General features: G+C 41.3%; 1 protein-coding gene across 5 annotated transcripts in view; it reads right to left on the bottom strand.

The window, feature by feature from the left end:
- Positions 1 to 25,403, bottom strand: part of MKLN1 (muskelin 1) — a 158,495-nt gene that overhangs the window by 62,419 nt on the left and 70,673 nt on the right. For 4 of the 5 annotated variants that reach the window (XM_033957577.1, XM_033957578.1, XM_033957579.1 and 1 more), the window contains 4 exons: positions 24,377 to 24,486; positions 22,491 to 22,683; positions 16,920 to 16,997; positions 14,148 to 14,213 (listed from right to left, as the gene is read on the bottom strand). In XM_033957577.1, the coding sequence (XP_033813468.1) occupies positions 14,148 to 14,213; positions 16,920 to 16,997; positions 22,491 to 22,683; positions 24,377 to 24,486 (447 nt within the window). Of the gene's footprint in view, positions 1 to 14,147; positions 14,214 to 16,919; positions 16,998 to 22,490; positions 22,687 to 24,376; positions 24,487 to 25,403 lie in introns of all 5 variants that reach the window. The other variant, XM_033957581.1, reaches the window with a different exon arrangement.

The following is a 25,403-nucleotide window of genomic DNA, read 5'->3' as shown; positions in this document are numbered from 1 at the left end:
CCACAAGTCACAAAACAAGCGTAAACTAGATCAATACACCCATTGTAAAACTAAACAGATTAGTACAGATTGATCCTGCACAGTCAACGCTAACAGAAAATCATGTCCTTTTCATACATATAGAACAGAGATATACCCTCACCCAGTATGGAATAAGTTATCACAAACTAAAAATAGAAATAAGTAGACAAAGGTCAAACTGAACTGCCAAGGAGCCCAACTCTGCATACAATGCAACACCACAGAAACAGTGACACGTCCCTTAATACTGTGCAAAATATAAAGATAGCAAATATAAATTTGAAAAAACTGACAAATCACCACTTTACAAACTAACAAATAGAAATAAAATAGAAAATAAGAATACACCATTTTATTGGACTACTCCATTTTTCAATTAGCTTTCAGAGGCCAAAACCTCCTTAAGGTCAGTACAGTATACTGCTATTATGGTATCCTATCCTAAGGAAGGGGATTTTGGTCTCCAAAAGTTAGCAAAAAATGTATTAAAATTAATCTAATAAAAAGATTACCTTATTTCCATTTTCTGTTTAATATATAAACATTTATCAATAGTTACAATACTACTTTATTCAAAAAACAAAATTTTTTTTCTGCATTTTGTTGTTTCTGCTTTAATCATCTTCTCTTCCTTTTCTTTCCATTCACTGCTCGCCCTCTCCCTCCTCCATCCAGTCTGCCCTCTCCCTCCTCTATATGGCATCTTCTCTCTTTCTATGTCCTTTCCATAAATGTCTAGCCTCTGCCCTTTTTCTCCTTTGTATACGATTCATTTCAGCTTCAACCCCTCTCCATTTTTCTTTAGAAACTGTATCCACCTCCTCCCCTATACTCTGGCATTGCTCTTCTCCTTTCTTTCCTTCCTTCCCACTCCAGTCTGGCATCTCTCTCCTTACCTGCCTTCTATGCCCTGGTATTTCTCTTCTCTACATCCCTTCCATTTCTCCCTCCCCCTCCATGCTCAGGCATCTATCCTTCCTTTCCGTCCTGGTCTGGCATCTCGGTCTCCTCCCTCCCCCAAGCCCTGGCATCTTTCCCTTCCCCTCCAATCTGCCTTCAACAGGGAGAGTGGTAGGTAGATTCAATGAAAATGTTGGCAATGTTCTCTAGAAAAAAAGAGTCAAAGTCAACTGCTGTTGGGACTGAGAATGAGGTTAAGATTTCTGTGTCTTTTATTACTTTGCACAGGGTCACTGGCCAGCAGGCCTAAAGTATGAAGATGGCTGAGTATAATGACATATCATGCTGTAGTAGTATGAATGTCTCAATGCAGCAAAGTCTTCTAGACTCATTTCAGCTTCACCCCCTCCATGGTCTGGCATCTCTTTTACTTTCTTCCTTCCTCTTCCTCAAGCTGTTGCATCTCTTTCCTCTCATTTCCCTGGACATGGAGCTCATTTTCAAAGCACTTAGACACACAAAATACAAGGCCCATAACTAGCTCTTATCGCACTCCACTGGCTTCCAATAGAACAGAGAATCATCTTCAAACTTCTATGCCTGACCTCCAAGCTTTTCACAACTTAGCCCGCCCTCATCCATCTTCACATTATTACAACAATACGCATTCCTTGGATGATCTTCTTCTGTAAGTCTCATCCTCATGACTACTTCAACTGGAAAAACTTACAAAAGGTCTCTCTTCAGTACTGTTGGACCCAAACTCTGGAACACTCTGCCCACAACTCTGTGTACAATCTCTAGCTTCATATTTTTTAAAACAGAGCTTAAAACCATTCTATTTTTGTATGCTTATGGGGTCTCCCCAAGGTATACATACTCCTGCTAACCATCTTGGACCAATCCCTGCTCTACTAGTGAGCCACACAGGGCGATTTGAAAATTCATCCTCTTCTGGATTAGAGAACTCAGTGAAGCATTAGGCATCCTCAGAATGAGTCTTCCATATACCATATTTTCCCCCAAATAAGACAGGGTCTTATATTAATTGTTCTCCAAAAGATGTGTTAGGGCTTATTTTCGGGGGATGTTTTAAACAAGGCTCTGTGTCATCTACATCACTGTTAACTAAAGCAGAAAAAAAGAAACCTTCCCCAAACAAGCCATCAGTACTTTTTATTCCTCCATTTTAGTCAAATTTCTATAAGGCATATATGCCTTTCTAATTGTGCAAGCCAATTTTTTTTTCACTCCTGTGTTTCTTAAAATGAATTAGTTTGGAGTAATGTTCAATTGGAGAGTCGCAACACGAAGAGTTATTTTTTTAGAAATATGGGTAGAACTTTGGATTTGGGAAGGTTGCAGAAAAGATAGTAAGGAGTTTGGAATTTATTTGAATTTGAATCTCAACAACGGAGACAACATCCGGGAAACAGGCGCAGGTTGGAGGGACGTTCAGTAGCCGCAGGGAAGCTTCCAGCTGGGGTATGAGACACTGCTGAGTATGGTGGGCAGGGGCCGAGTCACGCTGCTTCATAACTAGGGCTTATTTTACACCGGCTGCCTGTCAAAACCCACAACACCTTCAAACTATCATGTATAATGTTTCAAATGCTATATGCAAAACCTGCTGAACCGCTGAAACTTATTTGTCAACTCCTGGTCTGTGTCACCCAGAAAACAAATTGCTGCAACTGCTTCTCCCGACTCCCAAAGGGGTTAAATACAAACGTGTATTTGACTCTCTTTTCACATATCTTGGCACCAAGCCCTGGCACAACCTCCCACCTGACAGCAGGATGGAAACATTCTATAACAGATTCCGAAAAAAAAAAAAAAATAAAAACACTCTTTGAAAGCATACATACCGTAGACAACTAACTCAAAATAATTAAAATCACTAAGGGCCTCTTCTACTAAACCGTGCTAGCGGTTTTAGCACCGGGAGCCATGCTGAATGACCCGCGCTGCTCCTGACACTCATAAGAACTCTGAGTGTCGGGAGCAGCGTGGCTAGCGCGGTTTAGCAGAAGAGGGGGAAAGGCTCAACCTCTACTCAAACGCTATTATCAGTACAATCAAAGAACCTCTATTCTCTTCTCTATTACCCTATCCATAATTCTGACCTCCTCAAACTACTATAAAGTAGTATATTCATTCTGTAACTCAAAACCTTGTAAGTCACCTTGAACCTGTTTAAGCATAGCACGACTCAGAAATACCAGATTAGATTAGATTTCCTCTAAATGCCTGAACTTCTCAGCTTCAAAGTTTGCCCTTCTGAAACCAAAACATTCTGGAGCATATTTCATTCCCATAAGCATAATAGTTATCCTCAAAGTAGAAATGGCATAGTGTGATGGTCAATTAGACACATCTCTAATACATTCTGAGACTGAATTTGAAGCCTCTGGCCTGGTTCCTTTGACAAGGTGAAAGAAATTGTCAAAGTTAATTGAAAGTTGAAATTAAATCTGTCTTTGAAGAAAGGCTGACTGAATTTAAAAAAATAAAAAAATACGGCAACTTATAAAAATACAAAAAGAGGGAGATGGTTTGATATAGCAGAATATTAAAGAAATAAAATTGAAAAAGGACCAGAAACACCTTGGTTAGGGTGTAGTTCATAGGTAAAATGCTATAGTTTGAGGCCAAAACCAATAGGAAAAGCAGTGTGAATGCTTGAAGAAAAGGTATACGGCCAAATGAAACATCTTGACTTAGACTGAATTAGTGGGAAAACAGATATTTCTTATAAGGCCATCTCAACTTGAACTCCTACATAATGTGCAGTAAAGTCTTTTAGAATTTACTAAAGTGTAACATAGTAACATAGTATATGTCGGCAGATAAAGACCCGAATGGTCCATCCAGTCTGCCCAACCTGATTCAATTTAAAATTTTTTATTTTTTTTTCTTCTTAGCTATTTCTGGGCAAGAATCCAAAGCTTTACCCAGTACTATGCTTGGGTTCCACCTGCCGAAATCTCTGTTAAGACTTACTCCAGCCCATCTACACCCTCCCAGCCATTGAAGCCCTCCCCTGCCCATCCTCTACCAAACGGCCATACACAGACACAGACCGTGCAAGTCTGCCCAGTAACTGGCCTTAGTTCAATATTTAATATTATTTTCTGATTCTAAATCTTCTGTGTTCATCCCATGCTTCTTTGAACTCAGTCACAGTTTTACTCTCCACCACCTCTCTCGGGAGCACATTCCAGGCATCCACTACCCTCTCCGTAAAGTAGAATTTCCTAACATTGCCCCTGAATCTACCACCCCTCAACCTCAAATTATGTCCTCTGGTTTTACCATTTTCCTTTCTCTGGAAAAGATTTTGTTCTACGTTAATACCCTTTAAGTATTTGAACGTCTGAATCATATCTCCCCTGTCTCTCCTTTCCTCTAGGGTATACATATTCAGGGCTTCCAGTCTCTCCTCATACGTCTTCTGGCGCAAGCCTCCTATCATTTTCGTCGCCCTCCTCTGGACCGCCTCAAGTCTTCTTACGTCTTTCGCCAGATACGGTCTCCAAAACTGAACACAATACTCCAAGTGGGGCCTCACCAATGACCTGTACAGGGGCATCAACACCTTCTTCCTTCTACTGACTACGCCTCTCTTTATACAGCCCAGAATCCTTCTGGCAGCAGCCACTGCCTTGTCACACTGTTTTTTCGCCTTTAGATCTTCGGACACTATCACCCCAAGGTCCCTCTCCCCGTCCGTGCATATCAGCTTCTCTCCTCCCAGCATATACGGTTCCTTCCTATTATTAATCCCCAAATGCATTACTCTGCATTTCTTTGCATTGAATTTTAGTTGCCAGGCATTAGACCATTCCTCTAACTTTTGCAGATCCTTTTTCATATTCTCCACTCCCTCTTCGGTGTCTACTCTGTTACAAATCTTGGTATCATCTGCAAAAAGGCACACTTTTCCTTCTAACCCTTCAGCAATGTCACTTACATACATATTGAACAGGATTGGCCCCAGCACCGAACCCTGAGGGACTCCACTAGTCACCTTTCCTTCCTTCGAGCGACTTCCATTAACCACCACCCTCTGGCGTCTGTCCGACAGCCAGTTTCTGACCCAGTTCACCACTTTGGGTCCTAACTTCAGCCCTTCAAGTTTGTTCAACAGCCTCCTATGAGAAACTGTATCAAAGGCTTTGCTGAAATCCAAGTAAATTACATCTAGCATATGTCCTCGATCCAGCTCTCTGGTTACCCAATCAAAAAATTCAATCAGGTTCGTTTGGCACGATTTACCTTTTGTAAAGCCATGTTGCCTCGGATCCTGTAACCCATTAGATTCAAGGAAATACACTATCCTTTCTTTCAGCAACACTTCCATTATTTTTCCAACAACTGAAGTGAGGCTCACCGGCCTGTAGTTTCCTGCTTCATCCCTGTGACCACTTTTATGAATAGGTGAGCTAAGTGAGCTAAGTTAGTATGTGAATTAGCTCAGGACCACAGTTAGCCATTACTACACTGACATGATAACACATGAATTAGCTGTATAATGTATTACAGAGTTACCGACAGTCAGCGCAAAGTACTTTACCACAATAATGAGTATTCACACAATACGCAATAAAGAACTCTGTGAGCTAATACTAGGAAAGTCCCCTCTCACGCTTAGCATATAACCTTTGCATTTATTGTGCATTAAATTCATGCAAACGTTAGTAAAGAGGCCCTTTAATCTTTAACAAAGCTTTTGAAACTGTATGATGCCCTTTGCCAAGTGTGATCGTGAGATCCTCTTGCACATCATGGTAAGCATGCTTGTCATGGAAAAAAAAAAAATTCCTCTTGTCCGAGCCTCCCCTACTGGTTTACAGTATTGTTACTTCAATAATGCTTAGCCAAGATTCTTCCTAAACACTTAACACATCTTTTTTAAAAAATTTAATGCGACTCCTGGAATTTAATGCAACTCGTGGAATATAGTTGTAATCTTTTTTTTGTTACACTGCTAGTAAGAATGCATATCAGAGACTAAACTCCTGGCACCGAGGATAATTAAGTTTCACCCAGTACCAAGATATTTCAAGTGATGCAGAAGAACGGGCTCCATGGTTACACTGTATATCTAAAAAAAATATATATATCCCAACTTTGTGATAATTACAAAGTAATTAAGGCCATGACCCATAGGAAATTGCTGCTTAGAATAGACAGATTGAGTTCTTACTTCAACAATTAGTGACAATACATTACACACACTTAAAATCATCTTTACAGTGTTTGGTGGACAAATGAGGAGGGTGAGGGATGAAGAAAGCTGCTATCAAATTCTTGAGGGCAACTGACTAAATACATGTCTATAAGTAAATAGATCAGCTCAGTAAACAGAAAAAAAAAACAGAACTAGAAGAGGTTAATGCTGCTCTGTACTGAGAAGGTTACCCCAGTTCATTAACTCTAATTAGCCCTCTTCTGGGGCACTCAGGGTTCCCAGTGTTCCTGTATGAAAAGCTGCTGGCTTTGTGCACATAAATTCTCACAGCTCACAAAACTCGAATCACCACAACGACCTCATTCAGAGCTGAGCAAAACAAAAAAGATTTGGCACGGACTGCGCATCCTATTGAGTTATTGCCAAAAATGTTAAGGCCTTGCCTGCCAAGGGTTTTGTTGCCCTGGTTGAAGTTTAATGGCAAAACTGAATGGATCAGCTGAAAGCTGAAACCACCTTTTATCCACAGGACCTGAAAAATTTGGTCAAAGGAAAAATATCTACAAGCAATGAAAAATGAATTTGCTATCAAGCTAATAGCAATTAAAGCTTTTCAGAACCTGCCGATGGCATTGTGAACTGGAGAGGGAGAATGCACTAAAAGAGTACAATACATTTTATGGCATTAGATGGTTGCAGGGTTACAAAGGAAAAGGCACTGCTAAAACAACTCCAGTTCCTCTTCCTTTTCACTGCCATTTTAATTGGGTTGCAAGATACTTTCATCTTATTCACTAGGGCTAGCTGACAATCAAGCTTACACTGCAGTTTGTTAGAGGACTTTCATAGGGAACTACAGTACCTTGAGGTTCCTTTTCACAGCAGATTAATGCTACGGATAGAAAATGCCAAAGACCTGATCATATTGGGACAGAAGTCTTCATATGTGCTTGAGCTGCCTTCTACATACAGATGGGGGCAATTCAACAAACCAACAAATTGATGTAATAAGCTTGTATTAGAGCTGTGTGGCGACACTTAAGAGCGTTCCTTCCTAACACAAAATTTTAGCTTCTCAATGCTATAAGCAAACATCCCGCAAATTGCCAGTGTCGGAAAAACAGCACACAGCTACAATATGCAGCCATTTGCTGTGTTGAAGAAAAAAAATCTCTCCTTCTCAGTGTGTGATGAAGACTGGTTAAACTTGCAGGGGTGTCAAATGTTGGTCCCTGAGGGCCGCAATCCAGTCGGGTTTTCAGGATTTCCCCAATGAATATGCATGAGATCTTTTAGCATACAATGAAAGCAGTGCATGTAAATAGATCTCATGCATATTCATTGGAGAAATCCTGAAAACCCGACTGGATTGCGGCCTCAAGGACCAACATTTAACACCCCTGAAGCATTGACAGGAAAGACAACACTGGTTGGGGGGGAGAGGCACCCAGCCTGCTGAACTCTGTATCCCCTCTCTCCCTCAACACCTTAAAATTATCCATAGTGGTTTAATGAAACCATCAACAACTTCTTGATATCCAAAAATAAACTCTTTGTGGTCTAGTGGACCCAGCCAACTCCACAGATGGTGGTGGCCTCCCATTCACACCCAAAAAGTGACCCTGGTGATCTAGGAAACCTTCCTCCTTGCACACCTATAAGATGGGAGGCAGGAGCAACACACACTCACTCCTCCCTCTGCACCACCATATGAAAAGTTACTGGTGCCTGACCTTATACAGTATATTACATCCCAAGACATAACAAAATCCAAGTAGCACCAAAAGGTTCCACAAAGCAAAAGCAGCAAGAAAACAAAAGATTGTGGAACGGAAAATTGGATGTACCAGTTTGTAGTTTAATAAGTGTCTAAAAAACTTAAAATCATGTACTTATATTTCTCTTAGTTAATTTCACACTAAGGACTAACAATAGATATTCTGATAGATACTCTTATGATAGTATCTCTGAAATGGGTTCATAGACATAATCGCGGAAGACAAAGGCGCGCACCGACAACTGAGCGCAAGACAGAGGTGCACGCCAAAGAAAATTACTGTTTTTAGGGGCTCCGACGGGGGGTTTTGTTGGGGAGCCCCCCCCCCCACTTTACTTAAAACAGATCGCGGCGGCGTTGTGGGGGGTTTGGGGTAGAGAGTTGCGCGGGGACAGAAATCCCACCCGTCCCCGCCAAAATCCCACCTGTCTCCACCCATCCCCGTGAGGAATCCCTCCGTCCCCACCCGTCCCCGCGAGGAATCCCCTCCGTCCCCACCCGTCCCCGCGAGGAATCCCCTCCGTCACCATCCTTCCCTATAAACTTCAGAAATAGTTATTTTATTTAATTATGCTACTGGCTCTGGTAGAGACCCATTTACAAATAAGCAAAGAGACTTTATTAATTTGGAAATATTAATTGGGAAGAATACATACTTTGTAAATGGGTTTCTACCAGAACCTCTAATGTAAATATAAAATATAAATACTCAGCTGATGAAAACCCACAAACTGTCAGCTGAGGACTTCCTTTGCAGTTGGCCGGGGGTCCCTTTTGCCAAGCTTGGCAGGCAGCAGTAGCGTCCCTGAGTCACAGATGCTGGCACCTCAGTGGCTCATGGATGCTGCCAGCGACTGCTGCGCTTGGTGGAGGGGAGTTCTGGCCATCTCTAGAGGAGGTCCTCTGCTGGCGGTGCTTGGGGATCCCCACCACAGCAAGGGTCAACAAGTACTTCAACACTGTAGAAATAAAACCAGAAATGAATTTCCTTTTCTTTTGAACACAAAACAAAGACATCTGCCATATACATTTCCCAAAGCTAACATATTTTAGTCAATAAATTCCGTTTTTTACCTTCGTTGTCTGGAGACTTATTTTTCCATAAAGTTGGTCCCAGTTTCTTTTTTCCGCTTTCCCATCTTCTGTAAATTCTTCTGTTGCTGTCCATTGGTTTCCCCTACCATGGTCCAGCATTTATCTCTTTCTCATCTTTCGTGCCTGCCCACCAGCCCCATGCCCAACATTTCTCCTTCTATCACCCCTCTCCAACACTATGCCACATCTCTCCCTCCATTCCCTTCACCACTGTCCAATATTCCTCCCTCTTGCATCCCTTTCAATCTGTCCCATTGTTCCCTTGCCACATTTCTCACTCTCATCTTTTTCTTCCCTATCACATTCTGTACCTTCCTCCCTACGACCAAAAATTCTCCTCTTTCTTCCATTTGCCGTGTGTGTGCTGTGAGGGAGGTCTGGTGCCCCAGAGTAAGAGCAGGGGTGCCCACACTTTATGGGCTTGTGAGCTACTTTATAATGACTAAGTCAAAATGATCTACCAACAATAAAATTTAAAAAAAACACAAAGCACAATGAAAGGCAGAGAAAATGTTAATTATTCATATTCCGGGTTTTTTCAAAGAGGTCACGGCAGATGACTCTATGCAATGTCACCTCGGTAACAAAATACAAAAATAGACAAATACACCCCCTCCCTTTTTACTAAACCACAATAGTAGGTTTTAGCACAGGGAGTTACGCTGAATGCCTCGCGCTGCTCTCAATGCTCATAGGCTCCCTGCGCTAAAAAACGATATTGCGGTTTAGTAAAAGGAAGCCATAGTGCAAAATATAGACAGCAGATATAAATTCTCAAAACAGACACATTTTGATCACTAAATTGAAAATAAAATCATTTTTCCTACCTTTGCTGTTTGGTGATTTCATGAGTCTCTGGTTGCACTTTCTTCTTCTGACTGTGCATCCAATCTTTCTTCCTTTCTTTCAGCCTCCTGTATGTTTCCTCTCCTCCAGACCTCATTCTCTCCCCCAACTTTTTCTTTCTGTCTCCCTGTTCCCCCTTCTTTCTGTCTCCCTGTCTGCCCCCTTTCTTTCTTTCTCCGTGCCCTCCCCCAAGCCACTCGGTTTGCTGCCACCGCCATCGGGGAATAGCCCCCAAGCCACCGCTGTCCCAAGCTTTCCCTGCAGAAGCGTCGCGCTGACCAGCATTCCGCTCCCTGATGTCAATTCTGACGTAGGAGAGGAAGTTCCGGGCCAACAAGGCATTTCTCCTCATTCCATCCAGCCTGAGCCCCATCTCTCCTTGATCCAGCATTTCCCTTCTGTGTCTGTCAGAATTACCATTCCATCTATTTTACAGCATCACCCTTCTTTGTGTCCATCTCACCTATATCCCTATCTCACCACTTTTTCAGAATCTTCATTTGTCTCTATCCTTGTCTTTACCCCATGTTCACCATTTACCCTTTCAATGTCTTTATCTCCCCCCCTTTTTCAGCATTACTTCTATGTCTCTATTTCACCTCCTCTTCATGTCCCCTCTGTATCTCTATCCTTATTCAGTAGGTCCTGCTTACTCTTTCTCTTCTTTGTGTCTCTATCTCCATTTTCAGCTTTCCCCCCTTTTCCTTTGTTACTGCACCCGGTAGCCAGAATCTTTCCACCCTCCCTCCACTCCGGCCCAGCCCAGTATGAAATATTTCCTTTTGTTTCCCTCCCCTCTCTCTCTCTCTTCTCCTCCCTCACCCACGAGTCCTGCATCTGGCCCTCTCCCTTCTACCTGCACCTGGCAAAACTCCCCTGCTCCGCGGCTCTCTTCAGCAACTGGTCAGCAGCGGTGATCAAGACAAGCTGCCGACATCGAGGCCTTCCCTCTACGAGTCCCGCCTTTGTGGAAAAAGGAAGTTGAAACAAGCGGGACTCGCAGATGGTAGGCCCCGACGTCAGAAGCTTGTGTCGATCGCTGCTGCTGAGTTGCCAAAGAGAGCCGCGGAGCAGGGGGTGTGGCCGGAAGCAGGTAGAAGGGAGAGGGAGATAGGAAGGCTGTAGAAGCTCCAGAGCATGACACCGACCCCGGCCAGGATGATTTCTTTTTCAGGCATGCAGCTTACAAGTCCGGCGTCGCGGTGGGAAATAGCCATGCTGAGCAGTGAGCTCAGCACGTACACAGATGAAAGCCTTGCTTGCTGATTGGTCCGGCGGCACGGCGGAGCGGGGCCGCCCGACCAATCAGCAAGCAAGGCTTTCATCTGTGTACGTGCTGAGCTCACTGCTCAGCATGGCTATTTCCCGCCGCGACGCCGGACTTGTAAGCTGCACGCCTGCATCGCCAGAATTTAGGTAGGCTGTTTTCATCCCCGTGGGAGTCCCGTGGGCCAGGGGGGCATCCCCGTGGGAGTCCCGTGGGCCAGGGGGCGTCCCCGTGGGAGTCCCGTGGGCCAGGGGGGGAACCCGTGGGATCCCCGCGATCCCCGTTCCCGTGCAGACCTCTAGTTTGGGGGGTTGTAACCCCCCACATTTTACTGGAAACTTAACTTTTTCCCTAAAAACAGGGAAAAAGTGAAGTTTTCAGTAAAATGTGGGGGGTTACAACCCCCCAAACCACCCCACAACGCGGTGCGATCTGTATTAAGTAAAGTGGGGGGTTTCCCCCCATGCCCCCCCGTCGGAGCCCTTAAAAACAGTAATTTTCTTTGGCGCGCGCACCTCCGCACTGTGCTCAATTGTCTGCGCGCGCCTTTGTCCCGGCGCGCTTTTGACTTGACACCCTGAAATGTATGGACCTTCAGACCACCATCGAGTATAAAACACCAATTGTTTTACTCTTTGTCGGTCCAACTTTTATTAATTATTCATAGTATGCTCATTTTCAAATTTTTCTCTTTTTTTAACTTGGTTTTACTAAAAATTTTCTATATATTCATGACAAACGGAACGTCACTTAGCTTTAGCTTATAGTGATACTGTCCTGTCTTCATTTCTCCCGGGAAATGTTTGAGGGAGCTAACTCGGAGGGTGAAGACAGGACAGTATCACTATAAGCTAAAGCTAAGTGACGTTCCAATTGTCATGAATATATAGAAATTTTTAAGTAAAACCAAGTTAAAAAACAATGACAAAATTTGAAAATGAGCGCACTATGAATAATTAATAAAAGTTGGACCGACAAAGAGTAAAACAATCGGTGTTTTATACCCGATGGTGGTCTGAAGGTCCATACATTTCAGAAATACTATCATAAGAGTGTCTATCAGAATATCTATTGTTTGTCCTTAGTGTGAAATCAACTAAGACAAATATAAGTACATGATTTGACTGACTATACATCTGAGGTTCTTGCATACTATTAAAAAACTTAAAAGCCATCCACAAAGTATGTAATACAGTCACAAGGGATCCACAGGATAAATCCCAAATAATGTATAAAATACAAATGACTCAACATGGGCTGTGTTTAAGCAAAATAAAAATGTATTTTTTATACATTTTTTGGGTTTTATCCTATGGGTCCCTTGCGACTGTATTACATACTTTGTGAATTGCTTTTAAGGTTTTTTAGACGCTTATTGAACTACAAACTGGTACAACCAATCTTCTGTTTTGATGCATCCCAAGACACACCATATAGGGTTAGTCTGCAAAACAAACTAGATTGCGTTCATATGTCATGTAAAAAAAAAAAAAAAATCCTGAACCTGGTTACTGCTTCTTGGACTTGTCAGGGTCAGAGATGCTGTAATCAGTGTTCATAGCTTGAAGGTAGAGCATTTGCTACTGCACAACATTGACACTTAGTAGTTTAAGAATATAGTTAGTGGCTCCTTCACCAACAGTTATCCCTACAATGACTTGGCTCAAAAAAGCAAAACAAAATTCCTGGGTAGTTACAAATGAGGCTCATAGCACCAAATTCCAATGAGTATTGCCTCTAATTGAGCTAGAAGCCCAAAGATAGTATACTATACTAAAATGTTTCTAGCCTACCTTATCCCCAACCAAAGTAGCTTTAAGGCGGATAACATTGCAGACACAAAAAACCAAAAGAAAAATTCCCAATTATTCTATAGCTTCATAAAATTCCTTAAACCTGGCTTTTCACTAAAATGTAATTCTATTCCCCCCTTACTCTTCTCTTCTATATATAAGTTCATGTAAACCTTTTTTTTCCTTATCTTCCTATATTTTAAGTTCTTGTAAACCGTGCCGAGCTCCACATCCGTGGAGATGATGTGGTATATAAACTTAAGGTTTAGTTTAGTTTAAACAGATTAATATTCCAGTAACTTCCATAAACTAATATGTACTTAGGAGCAATACGGACATTCAATGGCAGATGATTTCAAATTTTCACTGCATATTCTTATAAGAGGACCTATATCTTAGAGACCTTAAGCAGTAGAAAAAGTCAAAAGCAACAAAGCAGAATTTCTGCTGGTAAAGGAAGATTCTAATCATGAAACCCAAGAAATGAAAACCTCAGGAGCCTAGCCAAACAGAGATTTATATACCAAACAATAAATCTTAAATGCAACTCATGCTACCACATTAACAGACGCATAGCATGAAAATTTCATCCTATCAAATATACCCCCACCACCCTTTTTATTAAGCCACAATAAAGGTTTCTACTGCGTACATATTTGCTGAATAACGATCTTAGTTATATCATAGCTCTATTTGTGAGCCATGTTTTATTACTGTACAAACACTTGTTAAAGAGAAAAGTAAAAGAGCACTCTTTTTTTTAAAAAATGCAGTTAAAGCAATTAATGCTACAAGGGGGACAGACCCTGAACTCCAAAAAGGCCTCTACAGGCTGGCCAACAGGTACCACAAGTGATTGGCCCATCAGCTGCAGACCTCAGTCTGCTTCTCCTCCAAGGAGGCAGAGCTGAACCCTCGACTAGGAGAGCTCTTGGCACCAAAATCAAGCCAAAAAAAAAGTGACCCCCCCCCCCCCCCCCCGAACTGACAAAAAAAATAAAGACATAAGCAGAGCAGATCATAAATGCTTCTTCAGGCTCACATGCAGAAGGAAAAAAATGTAAGGGACAGCAAAGCTCTCTGTGAAGTAGGAGGGATTCAGAAAAAAAAATCCGGAATGGATTTCTTCTGCAAGATTCATGAGCACTGGGCTATAACCCCCTTGTCCAGAATGACACACCTATTGTACTAGAAACAGAAACAAGATTGTCTATATTGAAATCTGCAATGACTGAGGTGCAGTACAATAATCACCTGACTGGACGTCAATGACCATTTGGTGTCCTCCTCTCATTCCCGGCCTACTGTCCTCACCATCACCTGACAAAAAAGTTTAATAGGTTTGTTAAAAGGCATTTTAAAACATTTTCCTAAATAGCAAAGTCTACTAAAAGAAAACAGTTAAATTTATTAAAGAACAAATGGGCCCTTTCATTAAAGATTAATGCACGCTAATGGACAATGCAGCATTTAGTGCTTTGCTAGCATGTGCTAAACTTTAGTAAAAGGGCCTCAAAATGAGTAAAACCAATTACTCAATATGAAAACTATATATGTACATATTTTTTTACACCCACTCCCCTCCCCCCCAGTTACTTCATATCCCTGAAGCTTCCCATGGAAAATCTGAGGCCAGAAGGAGATTATGGATATTTTCTGACCCCCCTAGTATCAGCCAAAATTGTAAAAAATACATTTGAGCTGTTTTGTAGATATCTGATTTTGCTTCTTGCAGCAATACATAGTAGTTGGCCGAAAACACATCATTTTTATTTGACTAGGACTGACAAAGGACGCTGACACTGGATTACCTGATTTACTTGGTCAATCCCATTGCTCATTTTTGCTTTTGTATTTTGTGGTATTTTGCGGGTTTCTTTTTCTCAGCCAATTGATGACGTCCATACATTGAGTTCAACTAATCAGTGATAGGCTTACGTAAGACATCAATGTAGTCTTTCCTTTTATTTACTTGAAAAGTATCTGCTTAATAAAAGCTCTGAATTTCTGTTCTTGATTTCCCAACTCATTTGCTAGCATTAGTTACTAAGGGCTCCTTTTATGACGACGCAGTAGCGGTTTAACGCGCATAATAGCGTGCGTTAAACTGCCGGCCGCGCTAGCCTCCTCTTGAGCAGGCGGTAGTTTTTCAGCTAGCGCGGAGGTTAGCGCGTGATTAAGTCACGCGCCTTCGTAAAAGGAGCCCTAAGTTTTGCTTTGGGGCAGTTTTATTCCAAGGTACCGTTTACTAAAATACAGTAAGATATCTTGCTATTAGCATGCGATTAAGAGTTATTGCAGAGCTGTGACACTTTTGTACAGTAACTGCTTGCTGTGATGGGGTGGAGAATGGGTTATTATAGGCATGAACAGCATTTACTGTTGGTGCCCAGTAAGTTACCATATATGTTACATTACAGTGCACCAATGCAGACAGCAGAGGTGTACCTACTGTCCAGAGGACGGCCACTAAAACGGTGAATAGCCTTTGTCATAAAGTGTATGTTGATAGACAGAGATCTCAATTGGTATACTTTGAAAGAAAGGCAGGAATAGAATATATGATAGAGACATTTAAATACCTCCATGGCAAATGCATAGGAGGTGAGTCTCTGAACGGAAAGAAAGCTCTGGAATGAGGTGGTATAGGATAAAGGGGATAAACTTAGATTATTCCTAAGGGAATACTTCTTCACAGAAAGGGTGGTACATTTGTGGAACAGCCTCCCAGTAGAGGTGATGGAGATGCAGATTATCTGAAGTCAATAAAGCTTGGACAAGCAGACAAAGATAAAGATTGGATAGTGAATGGCATGGATGGATGGACTGGATAAGCTATGTAATTTTTGTCTTCATTTTTCTCTGTTTCTATGATCTTGGAAGGACTTGTAAATACAAACACTTTTCAGGAACTCTGAGGATTTAGCAAGTTGCTTCAGTCAAAAAACTGACACTTTACAAACATCTTGCCTATTGGTTAAAAATAAAAATCAAGATTTCTTGCTATCTCCAACAAAAAAATGTTGTTGTAAACCTAGAGTGGGGCACCTTTATTATTCCAGACTGGAACGATTTTAGAAAACTCTACAGCAGGGGTGTCCAACCTGCAGCCCCGTGAAATATTTTGTGTGGCTCCGGTTGAGAGCGATAGTGTTTTCATCTGCTGCCCCACTAGGTGTTTACCATCTTGCCAGCTCCCTCCTCTGTCTTGCTGCAGCGTTTGTGCGGCCCCAGAAATATTTTTTTCGGCCAATGCAGCCCAGGGAAGCCAAAAAGGTTGTACACCCCCTGCTCTACAGTAAGTATGTGAAATCATATTGTCCTTTGAACCCATGTCCCTCAGCAGTTATGAAATTAGCTCCTGTAAAATTTCAACTGGACTTATTCACCTGGTTAACTCACTTGCTTGAAAATGGTAACTTCCCTTCATCTGTGGTTAATTATAGGTCTATTTCATCGATCCCATTTTTTGTGAAAATTATAGAAGGCTTAGTACACAGACAGTTGTTGAACTATCTACTGCATTTGCATAGATCACAATCAGGTTTTAGAACCTTTTGGCATCACTGATGGATTATTTGTGCAATCTTTTCAGTAAGGGTATTAGTGCCTTGATTTTACAATTGGACTTGAGCAGAGCTTTCAATCTTGTTGACCATGGAAAATTACTAGAATGTTTGGATGCTATAGATGTGCATGGTCGGTTTTTTGAATGGTTTGAAGGTTTCCTAAAATCTCGAACATATCAAGTAAGGTTCAAGAACGAGCTCTCTAACAGTTGGAGTAACTTGTAATAGCATAGCTAGATAAGAATTTTATCTCACTGGGTAGAGTAGACCAAGCAAAAGCAGTTTGATAAGAAAACAATTTGGCTCAATTGGTAAAAATTTGATGTTATCCTTATTTAGGATCAGATGACTAGCATATATCCATTCACCAAATCAAGAGGATACTGCCCTCCACATGCAGTGTAAAAGACAGTAAACATGAAGTAAAATTTCTACATACCAACAAGGTTATTCTTACCTTTGGTGCTTTTGGGAATAATCTGACTCCATCGAGGCTTGTATTCCTGCTGACTGATGTATTGATTGAATAAGCCATCTTCAAAACACAAAGAAAATTAGCTACTGTTACTTATGTTTCTAGATTGGCAGAAAATCTAGAGGTCATAGCGTCTCCTCAGCCAGTCAACTGCTCAGGAATTCTAAAAGCTCAAACTAACCATGGGGAGTTTACCAGGGTAAGTCGTGGAAACAAAAGATGGAATCATCATTTAGAGCAGTGTTCTTCAACCGCCGGTCCATGGACTGGTGCCAGTCCACAGAAATTTTCTGCCAGTCAGCGCAGGGATGGCAAGGGGGAGTTCCAACATTTTGCTTCCCAACTCTCAATACTTGCCTGTAACAGCGCCAATAGCGTCAGCGCAGCGATTCGCTTAGGCAGCCTTAGGTCCTTTGATGGGTCTTGCCACCTCTGAGGAAAGAAGAAGTTGCATCATCAGAGGCAGGTCGCAAATCAGCAAAAGCCCCAAGGCTGCTGAAGTGAATCGCTGCACGCAAGTACTGAGGAGAGCGGAGGGAAGGGGAGGAAGCCACTGTTGGAGGCTGGGAAGCTGCTGGATAAAGGGAGAGCTGGTATTAGACATGGAGGGAGGGAGGGAGGGAGGGAGAAGGAGAGATACTGCTGGGAGGGGAGGAGGAAAAAAGGAAGGAGATTAAAGGAGGGCAAGGAGTCAGGGTGGAATGGAGAGATCAGATGAGGGAAAGGGGAATGAGAGGAATGAGAGAGAGATTGATGGTGGGAAGGTGGTCAGCAGAGAAATAAGGAGAGAGGGACAAAGATGCTAGATCTGATGTAGGAGAGATAAAAATGAAGAAAGCAGTGAAGCTGGAAAGGAGAGAGGGGGCGCAGGCTAGATGGAAAGGGGAGAGGGGCATAGAAAGAAGGAAGATACTATATGGAAGGGGCAGTGCTAGATTGAAGAGACAGAGAGGGCAGACGCTGAAAGGAAGAGAGTGAAAAGAAGATGATAGCAGAAACCAGAGACGACAAAAGGTAGAAAAAAATAATTTTAGAATATATCAGATTTGAAATATGTATCCTGCTAGAGCTGGTGTTAGACATAACTGGGGACTGCAAAGCCCAGGCAGTGCTTCTTTAGCTTCCAGCTGGCTTAGGGCTCTCTCTGACCAGGGGGCAGTTGCCCTAGTTGCACTCCCCTAACACTATTCCTGTCATGTGTGACTGCGGTATTCTGTTAGCATGATATTTCTGTGTAGCATTCTGTAATAATTTGGCTTATTCAGTTTTCTTGTTAGTAGAGGGGATATATGTGAAGGGGAGGGGAGACAAGGGTTTTGTTGATCCTTGCTCTGTATTTGTATTTATAAAATGACAATTGTACAGAATATTGTTTCTTTTTTATACTTTAATAAAATATGTTCAATATAAAATCATAACTATTTGAGGCTTGTGTGGATGGGATCAGATGGTTTGCGGGGACGGGGCTTTTTATTTCAGTCTTAGTAGTTTGCTGGTCCACAAAATAATTTTTTTATCTCCACCGGTCCATAGGTGTAAAAAGGTTGAAGAACACTGATCTAGAGCTCCAGATGCTTTTCATAAAAACAGAGTGATGGAAAGTTTGTCTCTTTTGCTTCAAAAGAGAGAATTATTGCACATAAACCTTGCCTTTTGTAAATTTTGACTCTTACCTTCTTGATCATTTGAATAGATATGCTTTTATGAGTGTCCAATTTTAAAGCAACCAATTAATTTATCCACTAAATGAATATATATGCCTGAAAGATTAGAGGTTCTACTATAACTACCTCTGAAAAGAACTATACTAGATTTCCAGGTATTAGCTATTTTAAGGCCTGTATTTAATCTCTCTTTAGACCAAGGGAAAAGAGGCAATGACTGGGTCAATTTCTGGCTGACAATTGTGTTAGACCATCCCTATTCAGAGATATGTGCTTACATTGGTACTGAGACCTCCCTAGTAGTTTTGTTTTATGAACTGCATGTAAACTTGGAGTGTTAATTCTGCAGTGGTATTGAACAGACTGGATCATTAGTAAATACCTTCTAGACACAATACCTAAGATGTGTTTGGAATGGTTTTCATCATTATCTGGAAATTTATAAAAGAATAGGGAAGTAGCCCTTCCACAAAGTCTCTGCCACAGGGGTCTTTACTATTTCTTGACCTGTTTACTGTCCCTTTTATTTACTTCTTTTAGTAAAAATATTAGGACTAATAAAGACAAGAAGATGGGGGTGGTGTATGTACACAGGTCATGCTCTATGTTCTATGTCATTTCCGATGGCCATACCCAACAAAAGACAAGATATGATGGCACTAAAGATAGCAATGAAAACAAAATTAGCAATTCACTTCATAGTACACTTCTCCCTCAGTATTTGCGGGGGTTAGGTGCAGAGCTGGACTGTGAAGTGTACTAATGACCTAGATTGGCCACTGTGAGAACGGGCTACTGGGCTTGATGGACCATTGGTCCGACCCAGTAAGGTTATTCTTACGTTCTTACACAGATAATTATTATAATACCAGAGTGGGTTTTTTTCTGGATCAGTGACACAAATCTAGAACTATTAAGCCTTGATTTATGGTTTCTTATTAAAAATAAAGTAGGTTGCTAAGCTTTCGGTTTGTGATGCTTTCTGTACATTGCAGTGGGACCTTTTTTGGATTGCGATTTGTTTGTGATATTCCCACGCTCCATCACCTTTTGAGACTAGTACACACTACACACAGGTAACGATGCATAAACCCATTGGTTCAAGACCCACGTTCATTTTGAACTAGAATGCTCTTCTGCACAAATAAGCTGCCTTTCACATTAGCCAGAACAAGTTTTCCCAAGACAAAGCAATATATATTCAACAAAGAGATGTAATTCTGTTGTATAGGTTTCGGTCAGTCAGACATGTGAACTGACATCCAGTGGTTGGGAGTCACCAACTCCAATCCTAATGAGATGCCTGTACATAGCTTTGGGACCCAGTAATGCTATAATATACTTCTTTCCTACCACTCCATTCACTGTTAAATATTGCTTCTTTTCCACTTTGGTTAAAGACAGGATCTGGAGATATTCCACCTCATTTACAAGGAGTACTTTGGTCAACTGGATGCAGTTTTCATTCATCTGACTCATATTTAAGCCTGATCAGACTTGCTCTTTTAAGCTGAATTTCAGCACAGATTCAATCTAGGAGGAAATATTCTGTAATCAGGTCCCTCCTGAAATACAGCTCTTGTTTCCTTTCCCTGCCAAGAAAGCACCAATGAATTAACAGCATGTCTGAACAGGGAACAATACACTGCAGAGGTCCCAAGCAAAGAGTAGATAAAGGGCAAATTACTTTCTTATTTTCCAAATTTGTTCCTTGTCTAGAAGTAGAAAATAGCACTCTTTAAAACTACAACATATTCACTTAAAATAGGATACCTGACCCTATGGGCTTATGCTGCCCTAAGAATTCTATGTTGGTTCTTACTGAGCTGGAAACAAAGTACGAAGAAGCCTAACAAAAATAAATCCAATTTCCTGTAAACCAGTGGTCTCCAACTCAAACCCTTTGCGGGGCCACATTTTGGATTTGTAGGTACTTGGAGGGCCGCAGAAAAAAATAGTTAATGTCTTATTAAAGAAATGACAATTTTGCATGAGGTTAAATGCTTTATAGTTTATAAATCTTTCCTTTAACAGTTAAAAGGAAAGATATATAAACTATAAAGAGTTTTACCTTATGCAAAATTGTCATTTCTTTAATAAGACATTAACTATTTTTTCTGCAGCACTCACATTTAAAGTTTAATATCTTTTCTTTCTCAAAACTGGCACATTTCAATCACTAAATTGAAAATAAAATCATTTTCCTACCTTTGTTTGGTAATTTCATCAGTCTCTGGTTGCACTTTATTCTTCTGACTGTGCATCTAATATTTCTTCCCTTCTTTCAGCCTCCTGTATACTTCCTTTCCTCCAGACCTCATTCCCTCCCCCAACTTTTTCTTTCTTTCTCTGTCTTTCTCTGATTCCGTGTCCCATTTTTTGCTTTGTTTCTGGCTCCCTGTCCCCCCCCTTCTTTCTTTCTTCCTGCCTGCCCTCCCCCATGCCACCGCCGCCGGGAAATAGGCTGCTGCTGCTACCGCCATCGGGAACAGGCCGAGATCTCCACGCTTCTATTCTCCACGGGGCCGACCAACTCTCGCTGCCCGACGTCAATTCTAATGTCGGAAAGGACGTTCCGGGCAGCCAGGCAGCGATTGGCTAGCCAGAACGTCCTCTCGACGTCAGAATTGACGTCGGGCGACGAGAGAAACAGGGAGATCAAAGAGCACGGTGCTGGCCTGTTCTCCGATGGCAGCAGTGAGAAGGGAAGGGAAGCAGGTTGGGCACCACTGCTCTAGACGAGCCGCACTCTAGGGAGAACAGTGGAGGGTGGCCAGCTGTGCGGACCGCCCCCCCCTTGGTACGCCCCCTCCTTGGTACGGCTCATTCGGTTCAAAGCCGCGGATGGCGGCTCCTTGCGAGATCCGCGCCTGCGTCTGAAGCCTCTCTGATGTTGTGATGTCAGAGAGGCTTCCGATGCAGGAGTGGATAACGCGAGGAGCCGCCAACCCGCGGCTTTGAACGGAACGAACTGGCCAGACACGCTGCTGCTCCAAAAGGAAGAGAATGATCCACTCCAGACCGCGGGCCACAAATAAAACTTGGAGAACCACATGCGGCCCGCGGACCGCGTGTTTGAGACCGCTGCTGTAAACCATACAGATGATTGAGGCAATTCATTCAGTAATTTCATTCTTTATAATTGTGTCTGCCCTTTTGCCTGACACAGACATCAGGTTCACTGGTCTGTAGTTTCCCAATTACCCTGAAACACCTTTTAAAAATTAGCATTATGTTGGTCAACTTCCGATCCGTAATACCTAGGATTGGAGGTTGATTAACATAGCATTAATTTTTAAAGTATCTAAAGGTAGTATAAGCAGCATAAAATCTGTTTTATTACTTGGGATCTAGCTAGGTACTTGAGACCTGGACTTTATAATTTTTAAATAATTTTTTGATACTTTCTCTTTAGTGAAGCTTAAATAGTGTGATTAAAAATCCAATCATATAAAATTTAACTTTTAACTTATTCAAAGTGCATTACTCACTTAGTTAGAAAAACAGTTGACAGCTGAGTTACTTATCTCGAGCAGTGTTCATTGTAACTTGAGCGTCCCATTGTTTAATTAGTGTATTGCCTATCTAATGCCTCAGCCACTAGATTGGTGGTCCTCCAGGACAGGGTTGGGAACCACTGAACTAGATCACTACATTTTAAGATGGAGTCAGATGGCAAAAAACTAGCAATATATTCTAACTGATTTCTATTTACATTTTTCTGAATTCAGAATTAGCATCTGTTGATAAGATAACATACCAATATTTAAAAAAAAAAAAAAAAATCCTTCATCTGAACAGAAGTTTGAGCAAGACAGAATACAAAGTGTAAAGGGGAATGAAGTTCAGAAGCACTTTGAAAAAGCAGTGGCACCCTTGATCTACTTACCATTTACAGCTTTTTCTATCAATTCTTCACAGGCATCAAAGTCTCCCTTAAGCACCAGTTTGTCGTGCAGATCAGTCAACATTGGGTGCTCCAAGGCAATCTTTGTTTTCTTCTGCAGAGATTCAAAAGCTTCTGTATAGTTGTGTTGACGAAAGTGCTTTAAACAAAGTCGAATGGCTTCTTGTTCACGGTACTACTGGAACACAATAAAACCAGTTAAGTAAATCTGTTTTACCAGCAGCGTAAGGTCTTAATCTGACACAGTCAACCCTAGCCACATAAAGAATAGTGTACTGCGGAATACTTTAGCTACCAAATTTGGATAGTTACGCAGTATAAGATGCAGAACGGTAATCCCTTCTCCTATCGCTTTCATAAATGCAGCTCTTGCTCATAATTATTATTTCTACTTCCACCAGTTTATAGGAAAACTACAAGCATTGCATCAATGAATGGATGCAAGATTATTCCAAGATCATAAACTGAAAAATAAAATTGTTCATTTATTATTTCATTACTGTTATCTGGTCTTAAAAAAAAAAATGTCCATTTCCACCTAAATACTATGTGAATTGTTCCTGCCTATGCTGGCATCAATCTCAAAATGGCTGCTGCAACTTTTAGTGACAGTCTTTACAAGAACTGTCACAGAAGGTGCTAGCAGGGGCAGGAGTCACTGGGGTTTACGCCTACTCCAATTAGGTCACTAGACCACCAGAGTTTCTAAGGTAGACCCAAGGAAGACCTAGGGGTGGTGGGGAGAGCTGCAGGAGTTTGGGTTTCAGCTGAAAATGCACTAGCATTTTCTGCCTAAACCAAAATATGGATGAATCAGAATTCTGGGCCTGTTTTAGCACCAAAGCCAAAACTGAAATTCAGTCTCTAAATCATTGCACATCACCCCACTATCACTCCTTTACAGTACAACATGGTGGTGGCAGCTTACAATCTAACTTGGACAGACAGACATGACATATAGGGTTGGGGATGCAGAACCCAAGGTGAAAGGAGTTAGGAGTTAAAAGCATTCTGAGATGGGCTTTTAACTGGGCCTTGAACATTGCCAGAGACGAAGCCCGCCTTAGGGATTAGAGCAGCTTGTTCCAACCATACGGCACAGCAAGGCAGAAGGGACAGAATGGGCTTCCATCAAGTACTGAATTAACTGAGAAGACTTGTACAACAAGAATTTTGGGGTTTTTTTTTTTTTTACAGTATTAGAATTAGGGAACATCCAATGACACTAAGAGGTGGCCATTTAAAACAAGTTGGAGAATTTTTTTCTACTCAGTTGGTCAAGGCATTATACATACCTAGGTTTAATGGTCTGCTCAATTCCCGAGGGCAAGTCCATAAACTATTATTAGCCAGCTAGACATGTGAATTTCATAGCATGCAAATCAAGGAGGGCATAGACGGATCTGGAGCATTCCCAGAAATTAGGCGCAATGTTACAGAATATGTGAATTTGCCATGAGTTGATTGCCTGGATTTACACCAGTTTTTGGCACCTAAATCCTTACACCCAAAGTTAGACACCGGAAGAGTGTTACACTAATATTTGTAAAGGTCACTGTCCGCAGAGCACCCTTTATGGAATTCTAGCCTAGTATGGATCTGGATCAGTGATGTCCAACCTTGTTCTTCACCAGGTCGGATTTTCAGGATTTCCCAAATGAATATGCAGGGGATCTGTTTGCACACAATGGAAGAAGTATATGCAAATAGATCTCATGCAAATTCATTGGGAAAATTCTGAAAACCCGTCTGTATTGCGGCCCTCGAGGATTGACGCTTGACGACCCTGAACTAGATGATACCTAACTTTGGGCACCATTTACTGAATCCGGTCAGTTCTTGGTCACATGAGTGACATGAAGGCCTACCTTGCTGTACCAATTAAGGCATGGTTGTACCACATCTGGTTCATCAATGCCATTAACTTCCACATACCAGATGCTAAAATTAAAGCTGGGCCCCCATGACAGAAGAGGAACTGAAAGAGAAGAGAAATTTGCATAAATACCTTATGGAAAAGTAAATGAACTCAGGCTAAGAACTGCTCAATTTATGAGGGAAAACTACAATTTAATAACATATATACTGATTTAAAATACTGATTTAAAATATTTAGGGGAAAATAATTAAAAGCATGCATACAACCTATAATGGCTATTTTCTGATGACAGCAAAGTAATGAGCCAGACTGATGGTTTTACAGTTACTGGTGTTTCATCAACTTGTCAATTTCATCTAAGCCTGTCATCTGTGTTGACATGAGATGAAAGTCACAAGCCAACTGTATGGCTATGTTGCTACTGTTCATCAGAGAAAATAAAATTAACCAAATCCACAGATTATATTTATATCTTAAAATTTAACTCAGCAGCTTTATTCAGTGTGTGTTATCAGCTGGGAGTTATTTTAACACTAAAATTGCAGTATTAATTTTTTTTAAAACCTTTCTTACCCGCTTAAACCTAAGCAGCTCACAAAATACAGTCATAGTATTAAAACATATATATACAACCTAAAATGGGTCTCAATATGTTCATAAAATATTGCTATTCATTCAGTTAAACACTTCCACAAGCAAAGTAGTCTTCAGTACTTTCTTAAATTTCTGGAAATCCAAAAGTGCTCTTAATAGTTCATTTATTCCACAATGACACCCCTGCTATTGAGATTGCAGATAATAATAATAATAACAACAGTTTATATATCACAGGACCGTGAAGTTCTATGCGGTTTACAATGATTATAAATGTTACAGATTGAGTAGAATTAACATAGTTAATATCTATTGATTAACAGCTCTAGAGATCAGTTATTGTGGGAGAGATTGTGCAAATCAGTTTCCTATGTACTTTAAGAACAGATACGTTTTCAGGTGTCACCTAAATTCCCCATAGG

This window comes from Geotrypetes seraphini, chromosome 9 (assembly GCF_902459505.1).
Source record: "Geotrypetes seraphini chromosome 9, aGeoSer1.1, whole genome shotgun sequence".
Lineage (NCBI taxonomy): Eukaryota > Metazoa > Chordata > Amphibia > Gymnophiona > Dermophiidae > Geotrypetes > Geotrypetes seraphini.
This window is presented reverse-complemented; position numbering and strand designations above follow the sequence as displayed.